The following is a 20,579-nucleotide window of genomic DNA, read 5'->3' as shown; positions in this document are numbered from 1 at the left end:
CAATCAGACGCTGGGTAGGTATGGGGTATCCAATCAAATCGCTGGATAGGTATGGGGTATCCAATCAAATCGCTCCATTTTACCCCCACCTCTCACGCGGCAGCCAATCAGAGCGCTCCGAGGTCACGTGGGCAGACCGTTTGGCCACACCCCTGGCGCCGGAGAGGTCGGTGGAAGGGGTTTTTTTTGACGCCCCATACCTACCCACTTACAACTTCTCTGTCTACTACAAAATTCGAATATGTTAGCGCTGCCTTAGCTGTTAAAGAGATAATCTGGTTAAAAGGCTTGTTGGCTGAATGTGGAGATTGCGATAACGAGAGATTTTGTTTATTTATAGACAACATGAGTGCAATAAGATTGATTAAAAACCCTGAATTCCATCAGAGAAGTAAACATATCGACGTAAAGTTTCAAAAATGAAGTCGCGTATAAAAATACGCGACATGTATGAAAAGGGTGTGATTAATGTAAAGCATGTTAGTAGCGATGAGCAAATCGCAGATATTTTTACTAAGGCTTTAGCAAAACCGAGATTTATAAATTTACGTTGTAAATTAGGATTAATCAGTAAGGGAAATATTAATAAGTCATTTTTGTAAAATGTTGAGTTTTAGGGAGAGTGTTAAAGGAAAAACTCCTCATTTCTAAACTCGCGCCTGAGCGCTAGGCTCTACGAGCGCTGCCTGGCTTATGGGCGCTATAAACGCGCTGCCGATTGGCTTATAAAAAGGGCCGATAGGGGGCTTACGACCAGCGTCACCTCCAGCGTTACCACACTCACTCTCGACCGGCATTTGTTTGCATACGCATGTGTAGCTTGTGATACTCTTAATAAACTTCTCAAGTATTATAAGTTATAACTTGAACAGAATTAACTAATAATACTGATATAAACAATAATACAAGATTCAATGATGAAAATATGATATTAACAAACGGACTATTGATTCACTCAACCTTCACGAATTGGTATTACTATTATGCTATGTCAAAATCAAAATTACGAATATGGGATTTGTTTGTAGTCCAGATTCAACAAGAATCTCTCCGTTTGGATACTTCGGATAATCCCATTATGAAACTTCTTGTGCCGGAAAACAGCACTATTATACTTGTAAAATTAATTTGTTATTTTCCTTTTTCTGTTACATCAAAGCTCTAGCTATATTACGTATGTTGCAACATATATCGGATTACGACATTTTTTGGAATGGTATTGAGATAAAAATTGTTATGTAAAAAATTGTAACAACTAAAACAAAATTAAGGAAATATTAATAACAAAATCGCTATAAATTCAAATATCGACAGTGAACATCCGAATCTGCGACAGCAAAAATAAAAAGACGCTAAGAGTTTGAAGGATGACATAGGTCAAGCCTTATCTACAGCGACAGCAAAATCGCCACAAATTTAAATTCCAACGCCAATCGACCAAATCGACACCGATGAGTTAAACTGGCGGTATCCACAAGTTACCGAAATAAAATTTAAGAATGAAACCTATATTTAATAAAACCCGGAGATTTGAGAGTTTGATGGATAGTAGTAAGGCTATGCCGGTTCTGGATCAAGGCGTGGTGCTCGCGCGAGGTGCGGGGCGAGGGGATCTCGGCGGTCACGCCAGTAAAAGATGTTTTGAGAGATCTACCCCAGGAGCTCCGAGGGGGGGAGCGGGGCGGGGGGGACTCAAGGGCGAGAGGGGAGCGGGGCGGGGGGGACTCGAGGGCGAGGGGTAGCGGGGCGGAGGTGACTCGAGGGCGAGGGAAAGCGGGGAGGGAGGACGACTCGTTGGTGAGGGGGAGCGGGGGGGGGGGTCGGCGAGCGTGTCGGGACATGTTTATTAAATATTAATAAACATATCGTATTGACAAGGGGTACCGCCGAGGGGGGAGAAGGTAGGTGTCCACATTCTACGCCGAGGGTGGTCCGCAGGGAGGTGGGGTCGTCACTTTATCGGCGCGGGGGTATTACAAAGGCGCCGTTCGGCTGCTGGAATTTAATCGGCGAATATAAACAAAACAGCGAGTTAGACACTTGGCTCTGCAATGATTTCACCCTTCTAGAACATGCGAGCCGCCATTCGGTTACGGCGTCTCACTACAAAAGCGAGCGTCGATGGTCCGACGACGGTTTGAAGATAAAATAGCCGAGGTAAACAATTGATAAAATTTGTCACCGATGACGATTTAACCGTTGCGGAGTCTTCTTCATGTTTTTTCTAGGAAGAGCCGCTGTCTCTCTCGCTCCCGCCCCCCCCCTTTGTCCTGACACGCGTCTGTTACTGCTCGCGACCACGATGAAACTAAATTCAACGGCGATTATGGGAGGCGGGTAAAAAGTCGCCCAGAGAGAAGAGATATAATAGTTTATACAACGATGGGGCGAGCGTCGACGTTCGTTGGCGTTCTCTTTTCCTCGCGCGGATTTAACTTTAATTATTATTTAAAATATTATTATTATGAAATATATTTAATAATAGTAAAGGAAGCGGAAAAATGAATAATAAATGATATATATATGGAATTAAGCATAAAAATATTTATTCATAAAATTTTAAATTTTAAAAAATTACCACACTTCTTTTTCTTCTCTCTCGAACTCGTGTTCAATTTCGAACAGTCGTCGAAATCCATAAATGTCTTTGTCTTCCGACACGTCCCAGATTTCGTTATTATGCTCAACATCTACTTGTCTGAACCAGCGTACCAAATGGGTATGTATATTGATAAATCCACGAATGCGGATTTCGTTGAAATATATAACATTTGGCTGAAAACAAATTATATCCAAAAATAAAAAAAAAAAATTTTTTCAATTTTTTTAAATTTAAAATCTGTGAAAAAAATATTAAACACACCTGTCTGTGAGGGATCTGAACTCTCACCATATAAAAAAGTGGGATCTCGTGCACACCGGCACGTTGTCGACTCATATCCACTGTAACGCGTTAACAGAATGGTTAATTTTAAAAATATATATATAATATACAATTATGTATTGTTGCGTGCATGCCGCCCCGGTATGCTTTTTCAAAAATGTTACCAAGCCGACAGATAGTCCGTGACTCTCTCAGACACTTATTCACACTTGCGCACTCACGAAAATAACGACGATCGTTTATTAAAAGACTGCTCGCTGCACGCTTCAGCTTGGAGTTCGAAAAGCATACCGGGCGACACACACGCAACGGTATTAAGTATACATACTCCTACTGCGGGGTAAACAATTTCTATGCAGTCTTCGATTCTATGATATCTTCGTTCCATTTCTTCTTCCATTTCTTCTTGATCCATTTCTTTTCGGTCAATTTCTTATTCTTACACAGTGCTCTGTGCTCTACTTGCGAACGTTTTGACACTACTGACTGACTGACTGACTTAACTGACTGCAGAGGACTGAACCAGAGAAGTAATTAAGATAAAATATATCTAGCGTTACAATAACAAGAAAGGATTCGTTGGAGCATCGACACCACATAGGCGAGCGTCGCCGGAGCATGGCTTCTTAGTTTACGATATATCCAAGCGGCTCGAGTGGTTCGAGTTGAACGTCGCATATACTGCTCGAATGAAAATGCGTGTGAAGAAATTAAGTCATGATTTATATTTTAAAAAATACATTTTTTTATTCTCCTTTTTTTACATATTTTTTGTTTTTACGTACTACGGTAGCGCACTAAAAAATAAAGCTGCGAGCTTACAATCGATGAGCTTTCGACAATTCTGTTCAATCGATGAAACATCGCGTCGATGCACAGATCAAGATCGAGCATACGGTGTAACGTCGATTTGATCATCGTTAAGCGTACGTTTAAAGACTCGAGACGTACAAGTTTGACACCGTTAATCGTACCAATTCTCAATGTTAGCGGTCCAACGCTTATAAAATCACACGTATCTTTAGAGAATCGAATGAAATTCAGAATGTTCCGTCGTTGTTCGTAGAATCTTTTCCACGTTTCAAGGGACAGTATCAATTCCGTTCCTCGATGATCTCCTATGGCGATCTCCACGTAACTTGGTGGACCCACGTTAACGCCAACTTCAAGAAATTTGTATCCCTTAGCCGTCAACGCGTATCGTCTACTGAGTATACGAACCGCGCGATGTTTCAACGAAATGCTGTAAAAATAATGAAATTAGTAATAAAAAATAATACAATTTATAATTTGCAATTAAAAAAAAATAAAGCTTTATAATTTAAAAAAAAAACGAAAAAACTTACTTGTTACACTTGTTCTCGTACGATGGAGTTTCATCATCATCGTGAATCGGTACGTAATAATTCATACGTCTACTGCCACTGCTGTTACCGCCGTTGCTTCCTTCAGCGGAATACATTCTTTCTCTCGGTTATGAGAAGTGAACACCGTTCGCACAAGCAGTCGATACGAGACTAGTCGTATAAAATTAATCGAATATACGCGGCAACTTACAAAACTATGATGAAGGAGGGGGAAATTAATGTTTCTGGAACGCCCAATTAGCGCTCTGAAATTTAGGAGAGGGGATTAAGGTAAGACGTTTTTTTATTAAGACGTATCCCCCCTCCCCCCCTTCTCCCTTCAGCATTACATCAACCGCGAAACATGTTCAGACATGTTCACTGAAACCTGATACCCCCCCTCGAAGCTATCGAGTTAGAATTTTTGTACACTATCGACTAATGGGGGAAAGAAAATAAAACATTGTAAAATTTACACATACATATAAAATTTATTTTTTTTTTAAAGATGACAATTTTTTCTGGCGTTTCAACCACCAGTTAAATATTTTTAATACATTTTTCAACGCGCAATTCTTAACGTGTTTTCCACATCGCATAGTATTGGTAGCATCTAGAATATTTAAAGATTCGATATCTTCGTAATCCGCATCCAGAGTCTCGATGTTTAGGTTTCTCGCTTTATTCTCAAGCAGATCCACCAGCCATTCTCGTTTCTGGCATCCCTTGACGTACACGAGAGTCGGCATCTTGTCGTCGTCGTCGTCGTTGTCATCGTTGTCGTCCTCTTCTTCACCGAGCACGGCCGATGTAATTAAACGCTTCACCTTGCTGTACGGCACGTTTCCGTCTTCCCATCGTAATCCATGGTGATTGCGAATCAACCAGAAAGCGCACGATTTGTCGGATTTTGTGAGGAGATTTCACGGCATGGGGCATGTAAAGATGTAATGCGCCAGAACGGCCCCGTTTCTCAGCACCGCCGCCTCCTTTACGACAAATTTCATCCCGACGACGAAACCTTGCAGGTCGACGAACGTTGGTGCGAGCATGAAGAGATATCTCTCTTTCTTCGATGCGTGAATCGAGAGGAATGACGCGCGTTTCGCGACACTCTGATTTTTATATCCTGCTCCCCTTTTTCCCCTTTCATAAATTTGTATCGGGAGTTAAAGAGGGAGAAAATTTTCGTCGACGTTGCCGCGAACACTCAGACTATTTTGCGCACTACGTTGATCAACGGATTGTACTCGATCACGCGATCGTGTATGATGAGACAGTACGCGAAGGTATTCGGCGGTACGTTCTCCATGCAATCGAATTCTAGTCTGACATCCACGGTGGCGTTTTTGACGGATTCGTTTTGTCGAGAGCAATCGATGATCACAAACGGGCCGTTACGTAGAAAAGTCGAAACGGTAAGACTCGGCTCGAGATATTCGTATTCGTAATAGCCCTTGCAAAAACACGCATACATATCGTACAGAATCGCACGTGTACGTGCACGTGTACGAAATATTGATATCTGGAGAATTTATTGACATCGATCGACGAAATCGGCTACTTTACGTTCTCCAATAACAGTGACGTCATTCCACCGAGCGACGCGCGTCCAAACTCGATCTTCGTCTTCGATGACGTAGCGTGCGATAAGCAAGACGCTGTGAGAGAGTATTTCTCAATGGGCAGGCACTTGAGCGTCGACTACTTCTATCTCTGTCAGACGTACGCGAGAATACCTAAACATCTGATACGCGACAACGCGAATCTGCTGATCCTGTTCAAACAGGATAGTACCAATTTGAAACACGTGTACAACGATCACGTGAATACCGACATGTCGTACGATGAATTTTGCGCATTGTGCCACGATTGTTGGCAACAAAAGTACGGATTCGTAGTGATAGACAAGGACAGCGCGCTTTCGAACGGCCGATACAGAAAAGGATTTCACGTGTTCGCGATACCGTAAAAGCGATCAGTCGTTGCCGATACCTCGTCGAGTTAAAACGTGAGATTAACAGTTTGCTTTTTCCCGCGATGGCCACGATCGACAGGAGCGAGAATATTCGCGAGCGCGAGAAGATTGTGAAGGAGATTGCGAAAACGAGTGATTCGATTCATAAGAAACTTCGCGCTTTGAAGATTGGTAAGATCGTGAAGGACATTTAGTTGGACGCACACTTTAAGCCTCTCATCGGACCGTTGCAAAAGATCGCAGACAACTCGATCTCGGTGCAGAAAGAGGAGCCGACGGAGAGCGACGCTTACGTGGGGATCAAAACGTTACCCTTTCAGCAGCGCAAGAAGGAAGAGAAGGAGAAGAAGAAGGAGGAGGAGAAGAAGGAGGAGGAGAAAGAGGAGGATAAGGAGAATTGGGAGGATGCGACGTCGAAAAAGAGAAAGCTATCAGACTCCTGGTTGGATCTCTCATCGACACCGCATAAATCTAATCAATCGAAACTATCGAAAGTACTACCGATAACATCTGCACCGTCCACGAAGGCGAGAACCGTGCAAGATACAATTCCCGAATTCCTCACAAGCGCGAATATTTTTGAAACCACAGACGACTCGATCGCGACATCCGTACGAAAACAGTTGGAAACGTCGAAGGGACGAGAAACGTTTCTATAAACGTTGCAAGATCAGTTGGGTCCACTGGGCCGAGAGTACATCAGGGCTTTTGTGAGCGCCGATCAAAATATAGACTCCGCATACGGCGTTTATTTCGGCAAGGATGGAATGATGCTCGGTAATAATCGTTTTCAGTTGGACAACGAGGATAGGATAATTATCGATGGCATACGATATATCGGTACACCCGGTCTTTATGAGTTGATCTTCAAGAGAATGCCCGATGACGAGATCTACACGGAGGGAGATATGAAAAAGTATAAGAGCCTGCTGTTGGCAACGAGTGCTCATAAATTCAAGCACGATCCTCGCAAGCGAATAAAGAGCAACAGGGGACACAAGTATTTACATGTAATCGCATCGTTGTTCCTTCCCGAATCTAGGAAGAAAAAATCTGGAATGGGATTATGCATGCCTCGCGCGATGACGCTAACGGACAATAAGGTCGACTACGTGCATTGGGACGACCCCAACGAGCTGGTGGATCGTCTCCGATTGCTCGATGCTTCGCGCCAAGCGGGTCACAACGGTCACGACAACGAGATCCTATCGATCATCGAAGAGCTTCGCGAGGCTGCACGGAGAAAATTGTTACGGTTGTTACAACAATGTTCTCTATGATTAAAAGAGAAATGTATGTAAATTCAAGTTAAATTGATATTACATTCAATGTAGCTGTTAAGATATGCCCATTTATACAGTTGTCATAACCGTAGTTCTTACGATACGTAACATTCGATTATAATACCCTCGTATATGGTTGCCTCAACCAAAGGATTATTGCTATCCCTCTTATGTGGTCTGCAGCACAACTATTATGGTTGAGAGATCCATAAGATATAGCTGCACGGTACAGCACTGAATCCCTGCATGATTGAGAGTTTAGTTCCATTGCGCGCGCAAAATAATTTCTGCATCGAATAAAGTGGATTTGATAAGGATGTTTTAACTTTAAGGCTTATCTATATAAGACGCAGAACGCGAGTCGCAAGCACACACACAGTCTACATGTCAATCTAACCTCTTTGTGTATAGAGGTTAGATTGACACGTAGACTGTGCGTGTGTCTTGCGACTCGCGTTCTGCGTCTTATGTAGATAGGTCTTTATAAATATACTTTTTTCATAAATATATTTACGAACACAAAATTTCGTAATGAGCCGACACCGGTTTCTGACATTCACCCAACATTATAAGAAATATTATATCCGATTATATTATATATCCAATTCAAAATTTTATTACTTTTTTTAAACTGAATTTGTTTCTTAAGATGATTTTTGAAAAATTATATATTTGCGCTGGTTGACATATGTAGACTATATATAACACTAACATTAAATTAAGAAGTGGTCTACCACGTAAGGCAGTTGGCTCACAATCCAGAGGTCCCGAGTTCGAATCCCACCAAGGTAAGTGTGTTTTTATATGTGTTTTTAAATACGAGAAAATATTTATAATTATAGACTGCATCTTAAGAAACAAATTTAGTTAAAAAATAGTAATAAAATTTCGAAATAAATAATTTTTTTTGTCGGGTGAATATTTGTTTATTATGGTTGTAACATCCATATATTATGGTTGCAACATCCATATAGTAGCTACCCTCACTAAGGTTAGGGCAACCATATGGAAACCATATGGAAACCATAGGTCACTTCCAGAGTACTATGGTTCCCATAACCCTTTTGTATGGATGGGCGAAAATTAACATTATTATTTTGTTGTAGCAACCGTAACTTTTTCTCCGTGTGGGATTATTATAAATTAAACCATGCGTTGGCGAACCATTCAATCACCATTGAAATGCCAATCAACAAGTTTGGCATATCGCTCGGACGAGGCAAGACGCAACCGAACTATCAATGCAATGGAGTAGTCAGAAATTATGTGCGGGATAACGCTCTTTGTATTGTTGCCGGCAACTTTGATGCAAAGTCGCGCAAGATTCGACGCGTGGCACAACCGGAAGCTGATGATGATGTGGTTAACAAACTATACGTGGATCAGTGCTTTAAAATGTCGAGCAATCGACAGAAAGTCAGACGAGAAGCTGGCTGTGTTCGAGAAGGATCTGCAAGCGTTACGGATTGTGATACACGAGCTTCGACATTTGGCCACCGCTGAGTCAAAAATGAACAACAACAGCAACAACAATGGATAGCAACAAATGGAACGGCTATGAACAATTAACGGACGACGATGAACGGCAACGACAAACGGTTCAGGAACGGCTCAGGAATAGCTATCAAGCGGCTAACGAACGACTCAGAAACAGCTATAAACAGCTAGCGAATGGCTATAAACGGCTAGCGAATGGCTATAAACGGCTAGTAGACCAAGAACGACCGGCAGACAAAGAACGGCTATTGAAGGACAATGAATGGAAATAAACAGCTATTGAATTGTTAAAAAAAGTTTGAGATATAAATTATAATATAATTTCTTTGTGCATATTTTTACGCACCGCTAAAAAAAAACATGACATTTGATGGACGTAAAAATATCGAGAAGCAACGACTTGTCGAAGAACTGTATGCTCCAGCGAGAAGAAATTTTCCACGAAGACACGTCATAGTTCGGGAATACGACGACCTGTGGCAGGCTGACATTGTCGAGATGCGCCCATACTCTGCACATTTCAACAAAGGTTACTATTATATACTCACCGTCATCAATGTGCTGAGCAAGTATGCTTGGGTTGTACCGCTCAAGAGTAAAGGTGGAAGCGAGACGGCTGAAGTTATCGCCAAGATAATTCGAGAGAGCGGGAGATGTCCGAAAAACTTACAAACCGATATGGAGAAGGAATTTTACAACACTGACGTGCAACGTCTCGTGAGGAAACACAACATCAATCATTATTCCACATATTCGGTGTTGAAGGCGTCGGTCGTTGAGCGATTCAATCGCACGTTAAAGAATAACATGTGGAAGATGTTTACGTTCAACGGAACTTACAAGTGGATCGACAAACTACCGCGTCTCATCGCGGAGTACAACGCGCGCAAGCATCGAACGATCGGCATGCGGCCCGTCGACGTTACTCCTGCAATCGCTTAAGGACTCTTAACCACGGTGTTGTCACGTTCTGACTGTTATAGTTCGTCCGTTTTTTGGTCAATGCATTTAAGCAATTTACCAAGGATTTGGACAAGTCGTGTGAAGGATATTATTATTATTTTTATTATTCGGGACCGAAAAGATATCTGAGTTTATACGTATGGTAACGAGGATCAGCTTTATTTATTTGGTTATAATTAGGATAATCAACGTCGAAATCGACAGGAATAGGTTTAAAGGGGGGTGCGTTTTCTAATTGTTGCAATTGTTGGAGGAAGGGGAGAGGATCTTGATTAGAAATGACTGCATGCTTAATCTGGAATCTGATTTGTTTAATACGAACGCGCCTACCTCCTTTCTTCGTCATTTAGCCGCGTTCACGAAAATGAATTTTAAGCTCGCCACACTCTTCGGCAGCGCTCAAAACCAATCCGCCACACCCTCTGCTCGCCACACTCTTCATCAGCGCTCAGATCGTCAGCGTAGAGGTCAAATTCACTTTCGGGAATTTGTCGAGATTATTGTCTGTTTCTGGAAACCAACTCCGTAATCGCCACGCTTTCGGAAGCAAAAGTACTGGATCGCCACACTCTTCGTCAGCGCCCCAGCACAGATCGCCACGCTTTGTCAGCGACAACTGCGAGTCGAATCTTAGAAGTGATCGATTTGTTGATTAAAAATACGAAATGAGATTCCAGATTTTTACACTTGTTTCTTTTTAACTTATCTTACCTTTATTCTATAAATCTCAATACAACTTGTGCGTGAACCGCGGTCTTATGAGGTATGATAGTGTAGGGACTAAGTCCCAGAATTGAGCGCGAATGCTCGAACTTAGCGTATAGCGGAACGTAGGAAATCGAATAAGGTTAGGAGAGAGTCTGAGAATTACGTCTAGTCAAGACCGAAGTTAAAACTTATCTGCTTTCCGCGGCGTTTTTCCGCCCTATTTATACCCGAAAAAGACCGGAATCTCCCGCGCGAGATTACCCCCTTTTTCTTACGCGCCTTAAGGGGGGAGGTATTCTAGAAGCTTCTAGAACATTCTAGAAGCGTAGTTTCGGGCCCATCTGGCCCCCAGCCCTTCAACGGACTCCGATAAGATAATCTAAACATTTACACTAACCCTGGCCGTTTCCTCGGAATTCCGAGCCTAGCGTGCGTCGTCTAAGCCTTCAAGACTTTTAACGTGCGTCGTCGGAAATATAAAATTTCCGTACGTAACACCTTCCTCTTTAAGTCATACGTGGTACGTTATGTTGCCACGTATGAATATAAAATAGTATAATGTACTTATGCTACGCTTTGGATTAATTTCGCTCGCATTAATATTTCGCGCTTATTTCTATTGTCTTATTTTACGGTAGACGGTAGTAAAAGTTTGAATTTGTGTATGACAATGCAATAATAATGTATAAGAAAACGTATATAAGGCAACTAATGTTGTTCGTTTATGTTGTATAACGCGTCGCCGTTCATTAGGTATCTCGGTCCGAGGCTTATTTTATATTAAATATATTTTTTAAAGAAGGGTAATTGTGCGCTTATAATTCAGAAGAAGCGTGGTGGATTCGTGTATAAGTACCATATATTTAACCGAACAATGATACAGAAAAAGTAATAAAAAAAATTATATATATGTGTGGACTAAAAAAATTTATAAGAAAAGAAAAAGGAAAATTATATATATATATACATATATGTATATGAAGTATATAAAAGTACAGCCTAAACACACAAAAAAAAATAAGTAAAAAAAAATTATTACTAATTAAGTCCACTTTATCATTTTTTTTTTTTTTACTCGCGCTGAATGGGAGCACCATGTCCTCGACCAGCCATCTTCATTTGTATAATGATTTCAGCCATGATTCTGGCTCGCCCCCCTGGTACAGCTGGGGGATTGGCGAAGGGTCGCTCTCGATTTGCCAGTTCGTGCAAAAATCTGGCACGTCCTATCGCAGCTGGGGGGACATCGGGAACGTTGACTGGGAAGGGTCCCACTCGACCTCCCTGAGGAAATTCTTGAGGAGGTCTTTTGAGCTCCTCGAACAAGGCTTGGTTGAGACGGCCCGGTCGTCGAAGAAGAGCCCTTTGGGGCCTGGACCGTCCTCTCATGAGATTCCCTATCAACTCGTGTGACAGTTCATCAAGTCCCGGCGCCCCCTCGTGTCGCGCTCGAGGCGGCACGGCTAATATTTGTGGCTGCTTTTCGCCACATATAATTTCGAGATCCGGCAACCTCGACTGATTGGGCATTTTAATCTAAATAACGAGCACATGATACTAACAATTTTATAATCAAACTTATTCTAGTGTATATGTGTGTATAATATAGTTGTTTACCTGAATTTATATAAGTAACGAACAATTATACGGCTTGTGCGCTCTTCGAGAGTCAAGATTGTACTGGCCAACGCTTGAGTTTTCGGATTTTACATTTATTCTTAACTTATGTTATTACTTCAGATTTCTGGAGAGGGAACAAAACGTGAGAGGGACAAACAAAAAAAATTTTTTTATAGCTGTGGATACGTATTGTGAGCTCCGTTGCGGACACTAGATTTCGTTGCATTTTCCACATTGCCTTGCACAGCGATATGATATGAAGGAGATCGTAAAAGTTGAGTATGTGCGTGTGTGTGTTCGTGTTCGTGTACATGTGCGACATGTGCGTGCTCGGTGTCCGCTGCAGTGTTTTCTTGTTCGACCGGGAGCGGGGGTGCTCCTGCCTTTCTTCCCTGTTTTTTGTCATCCTTCGATGTCCCTCGCGCCAGATGTAGTAGTAAATTGGTCACCGAGTCCCACAGTGCTCCGACTAGATGTATTGACCATCCGTATATAGTGTGTAGTGCGTAACCGTGTATGATTGTGTCAATTATCAGTTTTGCCGTCCTTGCGAAGAAGTACATTCCGATTAATCCTGCGGTTGCATTGCCAAAAATTAAGAACGCTCCCCAGATTTTCCTCCAGGCGTTCTCTGTGATTTTCTGCAAGGAGTCCTCATCTAAGAGGTAAGAGAGTGATATTCCTTGCGTTATAATCGGTTCCCCCTTTACGCCTCGTGCTACAGTGTTCAGTATTCCGACCTTTTCGGCGGGAAACATTATGTGATCCCTCAGTTTTTCGAGGTCCTGATTGGTGTAAATGCCGCTCGCAGTCAGGGATCCTGGATCGCTGTAATGCCAGGTAGGCTTGGTCATCGGTTCCATTATCATGGGCGCTTTGCTGTATTCTACGTTCGGTGTAATGCGGTACCATCCGTCGTTTAGCTGGTACATTGTAGGAAGTATCCTGCTGCACGAGATTTGCATTCCTGTTCTAAAGAGTATGTGCGTTCGGGTCGTCAAGAAATATGTTTCGTTTCCCTTCGATACAGGTAATTGTTGGTAACATTCTCTGGTTTGGCGTATTTTTACTTCCACTGGGGTGCATTTCGTTATGTGCACTACTTCTCCAGAAATCACGGCCATGTATCCTGGGCCTTTCATGATTTGGTACACGAAGTCGTCGGGAGCATGCATCGCAAGGCTAAGCGCGTTTTTTATCACCTGCCGTTCCAAATTGCAGCGTTGTTTTAATACGTCTGTGTATAAGCGATTCATTTGTGTGCGAATGTGTCGTTCTACATAAACGAATTTTGAATTTACGTAGGCAAAAATATCTATGTTTTCAATAGCTAACGGTCTTTTACGTGCAAAAGAATCTCCTTTATTTGTTTCTAAAATTCCAAGTTTTGGGTGTTCTGTTTTAATTAGGGTGTATCCGCAAAGAACCTCTTCGCCGATTCGCGTAAGTGCGAATGTGACATCTTGTGTCGACAAGGAATATAATATTTGTAGTTTATCATTTGTTTCGCTAACCATTTTCTTTGCCTTTCCTTCATACAGTACGTCATAATGACTGAATTTGCAATAATCATTAGGTATAGTTTCCCAATAAGTATATCTTCCTTCAATATCTATACAATTACCGTCTACATATTGACAAACGGTTTCCGTTCTTAAATGGATTTGATTCGTTTCAATACTAATTACTGCTTGATGACTACTTAAGCTAACTGTTACTATTCCTTGTACAACCACATTTTGCCACGTACCATAATTACCTTACCTTATGTTACATTACGTTACGTTACTATACATACGTATATACATATACCAATACCTACGTACATACCTACATACATACATACATACATACATACATACATACATTACGTTATACTATTACATTTTATACATACAATACACTACGTTTTCGGAGGGGGTATTTGATAATGTCTCCACGGTAACGTATCGATCGAATCGGGTATAATGTATCGCTTATCGTCGTACGGACTCAGAGCGATTTTCGTCTCGCGGATGGTGTGCGCTTCATGCAATTTTGATCTTATACAGAACTGCTGTCGCGTCATTTCAATTTCGTCCTTCAGACACCGCGTGTAATCGTCAAACGTTATAGTACGCGCTATGACGTTACTCTTGACGCCTTTTGCTTTTTTTGTGTCTTTTTTACCATCCACTTTTAACGCATACATCTTCGCTCTGAGTCCAACAAATTCCGTCATGATCGCGCCATTGTTTTCGTCTTTCATTAAGCCTGGCACCTTCTTGTTCTCAAGTGGTATATCGTACGCGTTGTCGATGGCGTAATCGCCCGTGTCGAATTTGTCGATGTCGCGTTTTATCCTCTCGTATACGTCGTCCGTATCGGTGTACATAATTTTACACTTGTCGCGATATAACGGTAACATGTACTACTCGTGATGAAATTTATACAAACATGTCTTGGATATATCGAGAATGCACATACCCACGTAGATTGGTTTGCTGAACTTCACCTCGAGTTTTCGCATTTCTATTGCTACTAGATTCTCCGAAAAGGCGCTCCGGCTGTGAAAGTTTGGTTTCGCAATAATTACCTCCGCACCGTATCGTCCGTCCCAGTTTGTTAATAATTTTACATCGACGTAATTGCGCACATTTTCCATAGTTTTACCGAATACAGCGTTGTTCATTAATTTATACAAATTCTTTTCGAAATCGTTTTTTGCTTGCGTTCTAAATTTCGTATTGAGTTCGATGTAATCGTGGAGCCACGTAGGTTGAGCGAATTGCAATACGCGATGTATCTTTGTGACGCGATGGCCATGGCGCATGCACTGCTGTAGGTTGCGATAGTGTATGACGTAACGCTCTTTATTGTATAAAGTCGCGAAAAGTTTGTTCTCTCGTTTGCCGGGCGGCTTATCGCTCGTCGGACAGAACGATAGATCAGCGTGCGCATCATGCAGAAACTGTAGATACTCGAGATCAACTTCGAAAATATAACCTGTGGGTGAATCCGAAGCGATCTCGTTCACATCGAAGTTCGAGTTGTTGTTGACCCATCGAAAATCTGCGTAGGGCAATGGTTGACACATCGCCTAGCCGTACAAGTTGTTTACATCGAAATACATAAGGTATGACGATGGTTTCGATGGATCGTGAGACTGCATGTACTTGTTATTGGTTTGCGCGTATCTACCAGAACATTGACTGAGGCCGCCGCGAATACCACGTTCGATAAACATTACCATATCAATGTCCGTGAGCAGTTCGAAATTTATGCGCGTATGCTTCAACATAGCGTCCCACGTGAAACCCGGTAGAGTGTAATAATGCGCCGGATCGAGTCCATAACTCGCGACGCAGCTATCGCGAAAATTTTCAAATATGTCGGCCAATAACAAGACATCGGTCTTTAGATACAGATCGCTGTATTCACCCATGGTTTGAATGGAGAACTGCTGCCAGACGTTCACGGCGTGCACGTAATCGCTTTCGGATACGGTGTTACCTGTCAATGAACTGTAAAACGAGTCGCGCGGTGGTAAACATGAGTTCTCCAACTTTTCGACGCAGTCAATGTACTCGTATGGAAAGACACTTTTTCGCGTCAATAATTTGAAATCTTGGTCGGATAACGCGGAAAATTTTGAACGTATAATTTTTAACTTATCCTTATTGAGGAAGGATGCTAATTTTTCGAGACTCGTGCTAAGAAATTTGTATGAGTCGATGAATCTTAATTTGACACAAGTTTTTATATCTTTGTCTTCGGTGCTTTTAACGTTTTTCGTAAACAAAATGTATTTTTTTTGTGATTGGAAGTAAGTCTACACGTCCTTCAAAAGCAGTGGTTATTTCATTTATAATAAAATGTGAATCATAACCTGATAAATTATGAAAAACTATGGAAATGTGATATGAATTTTTATAATTCAGGTTACAGTCTGAATGTGCGGGGTCTCGGTACCTACCGGTTAAATGACAGTGATCGCGTACCCGCGTGTCGTCTGGCGCGAACGGTTTCTCGCACACGTGACAGTGTGTTGCGCTGTTAAACTTTCCCCACTCGTCTCGCGTCAAATCCGCCATGGGTATATTAGTAGACAAGATAGGCTTTACGTTGTGAGCTAAACGTCTCTCGGCGAACCACGTGATACAATCTTTATCGCGACGACATCGATACGCGGATAACGAGTCGTCGTACGAGCACCGTACGTAATACCCGACGCTGTATACCTCATGATGTTGATAGATACCAGACGTTTCTGGATCCGCTTCCGTCTTTTTCAAGGCGCACTCTAAGTCCGCGTATATGATGAACGGGACTCGCTCCTTCATGCTGTGATTTTTGAAACTCAACCACTTGTCGTTATCACATGGCAGTCGAATGGCACAGTTGTTCATCTCCTGGCAGTCAACGGTGTGGGCTGCCAATTTTTCACCCGAATTGAAATAGTGTAGACATCTGCGAAAAAGAATAATTTATTATTTTTCATTGAAAAATATAAAATATCATAGAATAGAAATATCATATTATAGAATAGAAATACACTCACCGATCGCAGAAGTATTTTTTGTGTGCATTCTTATTAATTTGCGAGCTCACGAGGCGTGATGAATTTTTTATCCAGGCAAAATGTCCTACGTTGGCATCTCGCGGGTCTTCCACGTACAACAAATTTACGTGTTTGTTGTTTATCTTTCGGTCGGTGAGCTGTATTGGTAAGATTGTATGTTGATCCTTGTTTTTCTTGATGGCATATACATTGATGGAAATGCCGTTAAGATCTTCAAATTTTTTAATTTGACTCAACGACATTGGGAATTCGATGCCTTCTAAATTTAATTTTTTTTTATAAGCAGGGTACAAAGCTATTCTACATGTATTTTGCTTAACTGGATACACCGCGACGACCACCGACCACGCAAAGCACGCATTGTCCGTTGATTGTATGTTGATCACTGCTTTCTTTAATTTAATTTCTTGTGGTAAATCGATGTAACACCCCGTGCTCAATGGATTATATTTGTTTATGTTTAGCATTAAATTATGTATACGCGACAACGCCCACCCGCTGTCACGTTCCTGGAATTCTTCCAGCGATGCTAAAGTGGGCTCGATAACGCGCAACTCATACCTCTCTTCCAAAGTGGACTCGCGAAGGAGTTCATAGCTTCTCGAATAAATACTTTTGTTTGCGCGTTTATCGCCCACCACAAACTCACCGTTGAACATTGTGTATATTTTTACACTGTCATGTTGTTGTATGATGTTCCACACATAATTTAATACAATGTTTCTCGCATCCTCAAGAAATTTTCGCGGCTCAATGTGATTGGTATTGATCACCGCACCAGTCAATATGCGACTTTTGAAAGCCGTATCTATCTCGCGCCATCTGAGTCTTGTCTCACTCGCACTATATCCTGCACCAACATGCACGAAACGTTGACGTACTAAATCTTTCAGACCTTCGAGTCGTGCGAATTGAGCCACCAACAAAGTTGGTTACCGATGTTGGTTGTCAATTGATAATCGAGGCCGTTTATTTCGGCTTTGTTCTTCCAACAATTTGATAAACTCAACACATCGTTGCTTCCACGCGGCAAAATCTTCGATCAAATTCAGTCGCTCGGATTGCTCCTTCAACTCTTGCTTCAACAACTTGTGCTCCATATTCTCCATCTTCTTTCGATCTAAAGATTCCAAAGACTGCTGGCTCGCTCGCTCGCTTGCTTGAGAATACTATGATTTTAACACTATTTTCCATCGTTTTATACTTTTCTTCTATCGCTTTTTCTCTTTTCTTAATAATTTCTTTCTCTTTTACTTCTACGTCACTGAGAAATGGCATCCCTTAGAGCCTTAGGTCTCAATAAGTAAATAAGCTATTTGCTTATTAGTAAAAAAAATTTTGTTCGAATGGTAACATAAATGCCCCGACACATAGCTCGTCAAAGGACGAGACAATTGTAGGTCATAAATTATAGAAATCTGTCATCGGCGCTCAATTCTATAATATTTGTATAATGTCTCTTTTATGAATAATTATCGGCTGAATGTAACTCCACAGAAAAAAAAAAAAAAACAAAGAATTTGTCCGTCCCTATTTTTTGCCTTCATTTTGAGAGATACCCCCGCCACCAATAATAGTATATCTACACATTTGGTGAAGCAAATCTCAAAATCTCAGGTACTTGCACTCATGCGTTCGTGCGTAAAAGAGTTTTGACTGTTTCTATCTTTATGCTAAGACTCCATGGGCGCGGAAACGCCGTGCGGCAGAGTGCGTTGACCAATCACAAATTTTGAATTTGTCGCAGGCGACTTGCGGCAGCCTTCTGATTGGTCAACGCACTTTACCGCACGGCGTTTCCGCGTCTATGGAGTCTTAGCATTACTCCCTCCCTCCCCACCTGAGCAGCTACGAGGACGGATGTTCCTGATACGTAGCTCGTCAAAGGGTTAGACAATTGTAGGTCATAAATTATAGCTGCCTGTCATAGGCATGCCATTCTATAACATTTGCATAAGAAACTATTCGCTACAAAATTTCTTTGCAACGCAAACATACTCAGCTATGTATGTGTGTAATATAATATAGTATAATATATGTATGCATGTATGTACAATATGTATAATACTAATGAAAGGAATATTAATCACACATTTTTGTATTTTATATTTCAAATATTTATTCATTATATAATTTTTACAAAAGTTTGCTATTTATTATTTCTTTAAACATTTTGTCTCTAAAGTACGGCATGTCATCCTGTGTAAACGTAATCTCCCTGTTTGCACAGATGTACTCGGCGAACATGCAAGAGAATACACCACAATTGCTACCGTTTATCTGTTGCGGAATGTTCTTGGCGGAATAAAATTCCCAATCACTCATATCATAAGGTTGTTTCTTTTTATCAAGACTCTCATTTTGTAAATATAGTTTTAGCGCAGCCAGACATTTCGGATTATCACTGCCCATACTGTCGTAATAAACAATTGTCTTATCGCGAAAATCTATTATTGCCATACACCAGTGAACGTCCAAATGTACAGGCACAACCTCAAGATCCTGCGCAAATATGTCCACCTTCCTAGTCCATCGCTTTAGCGACGAGTGACCGCCCGACATAAGTTTTGGGTAAAAAATTGTGTTCATCACGTGCACTTTCGGATACGCGTCGGAAGATGTTCCTCTGGCGATCAGCAGGTTCATATAAAAGTTTATCACTTCGTCGTTCAGCCAATTTGAGTCGGCCAGCGTGTAGAGATCCTTTTGCGTGAGTTTCAGCCCGAAACTTTCCACAACCACCTCCATATTGTGGAAACCCTTGGCAAAAAAAGTATGATGTTACAAAATTATGTCACAAAATTATATCACATCACACTCCATTATTTTTAATATTAATTTGTATATTTGTATATTTACCTTAATAATCTGATTGCATTGCTGCTCATTTAATTCTTCCCTTATATTTAACTCTTCCCACGCACTTAATTCTTCTATCGAATTCCATCGATCGGATTGCGCCATATTTTCAAGTTGCTCGCTTGCTTGCTTGAGCATACTATGATTCTAACGCTCTTCTTCATCGTTTTCTTCAATCACTTTTTCTCTTTTCTTTATCATTTCATCCTCTTCTACGTCACAGACGCCTACGTGAAATTTCTTAAACCTTTTGGATCTCAATTGTAAGCTATTTGCTTATCTCGAACTCTTCAAAGGATGTGACAATTGTGAGTCATAAATTATACCTGCATACCATCGGCGCTCAATTCTATAACATTTGTATGACTCTTTCATGAATAATTTTCGGCCGGGTGTACCTCCACGGAAAAAAAAAACAAAGAATTTGTCCGTCCCTATTTTTTACCATCATTTTGAGAGATACCCCCACCACCACCAATAATAGTATATCTATTATACACATTGGATGAAGCAGTCTCAAAATCTCAGGTACTTGCACTCGTGCATTCGTACGTAAAAGAGTCTTGTGCTGCGCGCGTACTTGGTGCGAAACACTATCGTGTCTTTATATTTTGTGTATTGCATCAAAATGACTGATGAAGAACACGTACCATTGGGTGAGGAAGAACGAGAAGAAGACGACGCTGTGGAATGAAGAAAAAGACGACGACGCGGCCTGGAATGCAGCACACGAGCTGTGGAATGAAGAAGAAGATGAAGATGAAGATGAAGATGAAGATGAAGATGAAGATGAAGATGAAGATGAAGATGAAGATGAAGATGAAGATGAAGAAGAAGAACACGCGTTGTCAGACGACAGCGCTTATGAAAGTGGGCATGA

At 41.4% G+C, this 20,579-nt stretch overlaps 1 protein-coding gene across 1 annotated transcript; it reads right to left on the bottom strand.

Moving 5' to 3' along the window:
* Window positions 1–12,414: 12,414 nt before the first annotated feature.
* On the bottom strand, window positions 12,415–13,944 carry LOC143906767 (uncharacterized). The gene has a single exon (XM_077423023.1). It carries the CDS (start codon window positions 13,794–13,796, stop codon window positions 12,450–12,452), a length of 1,347 nt encoding a protein of 448 aa, XP_077279149.1. The 5' UTR covers window positions 13,797–13,944; the 3' UTR covers window positions 12,415–12,449.
* Window positions 13,945–20,579: the final 6,635 nt, after the last annotated feature.

The sequence above is a fragment of the Temnothorax americanus genome, unplaced genomic scaffold, assembly GCF_048541705.1.
Source record: "Temnothorax americanus isolate GAGA-0224 unplaced genomic scaffold, ASM4854170v1 Scaffold76, whole genome shotgun sequence".
Taxonomy (NCBI): domain Eukaryota; kingdom Metazoa; phylum Arthropoda; class Insecta; order Hymenoptera; family Formicidae; genus Temnothorax; species Temnothorax americanus.
Note: the sequence above shows the minus strand (reverse complement) of the source record. Positions and strands in the feature narration are given on the sequence as shown.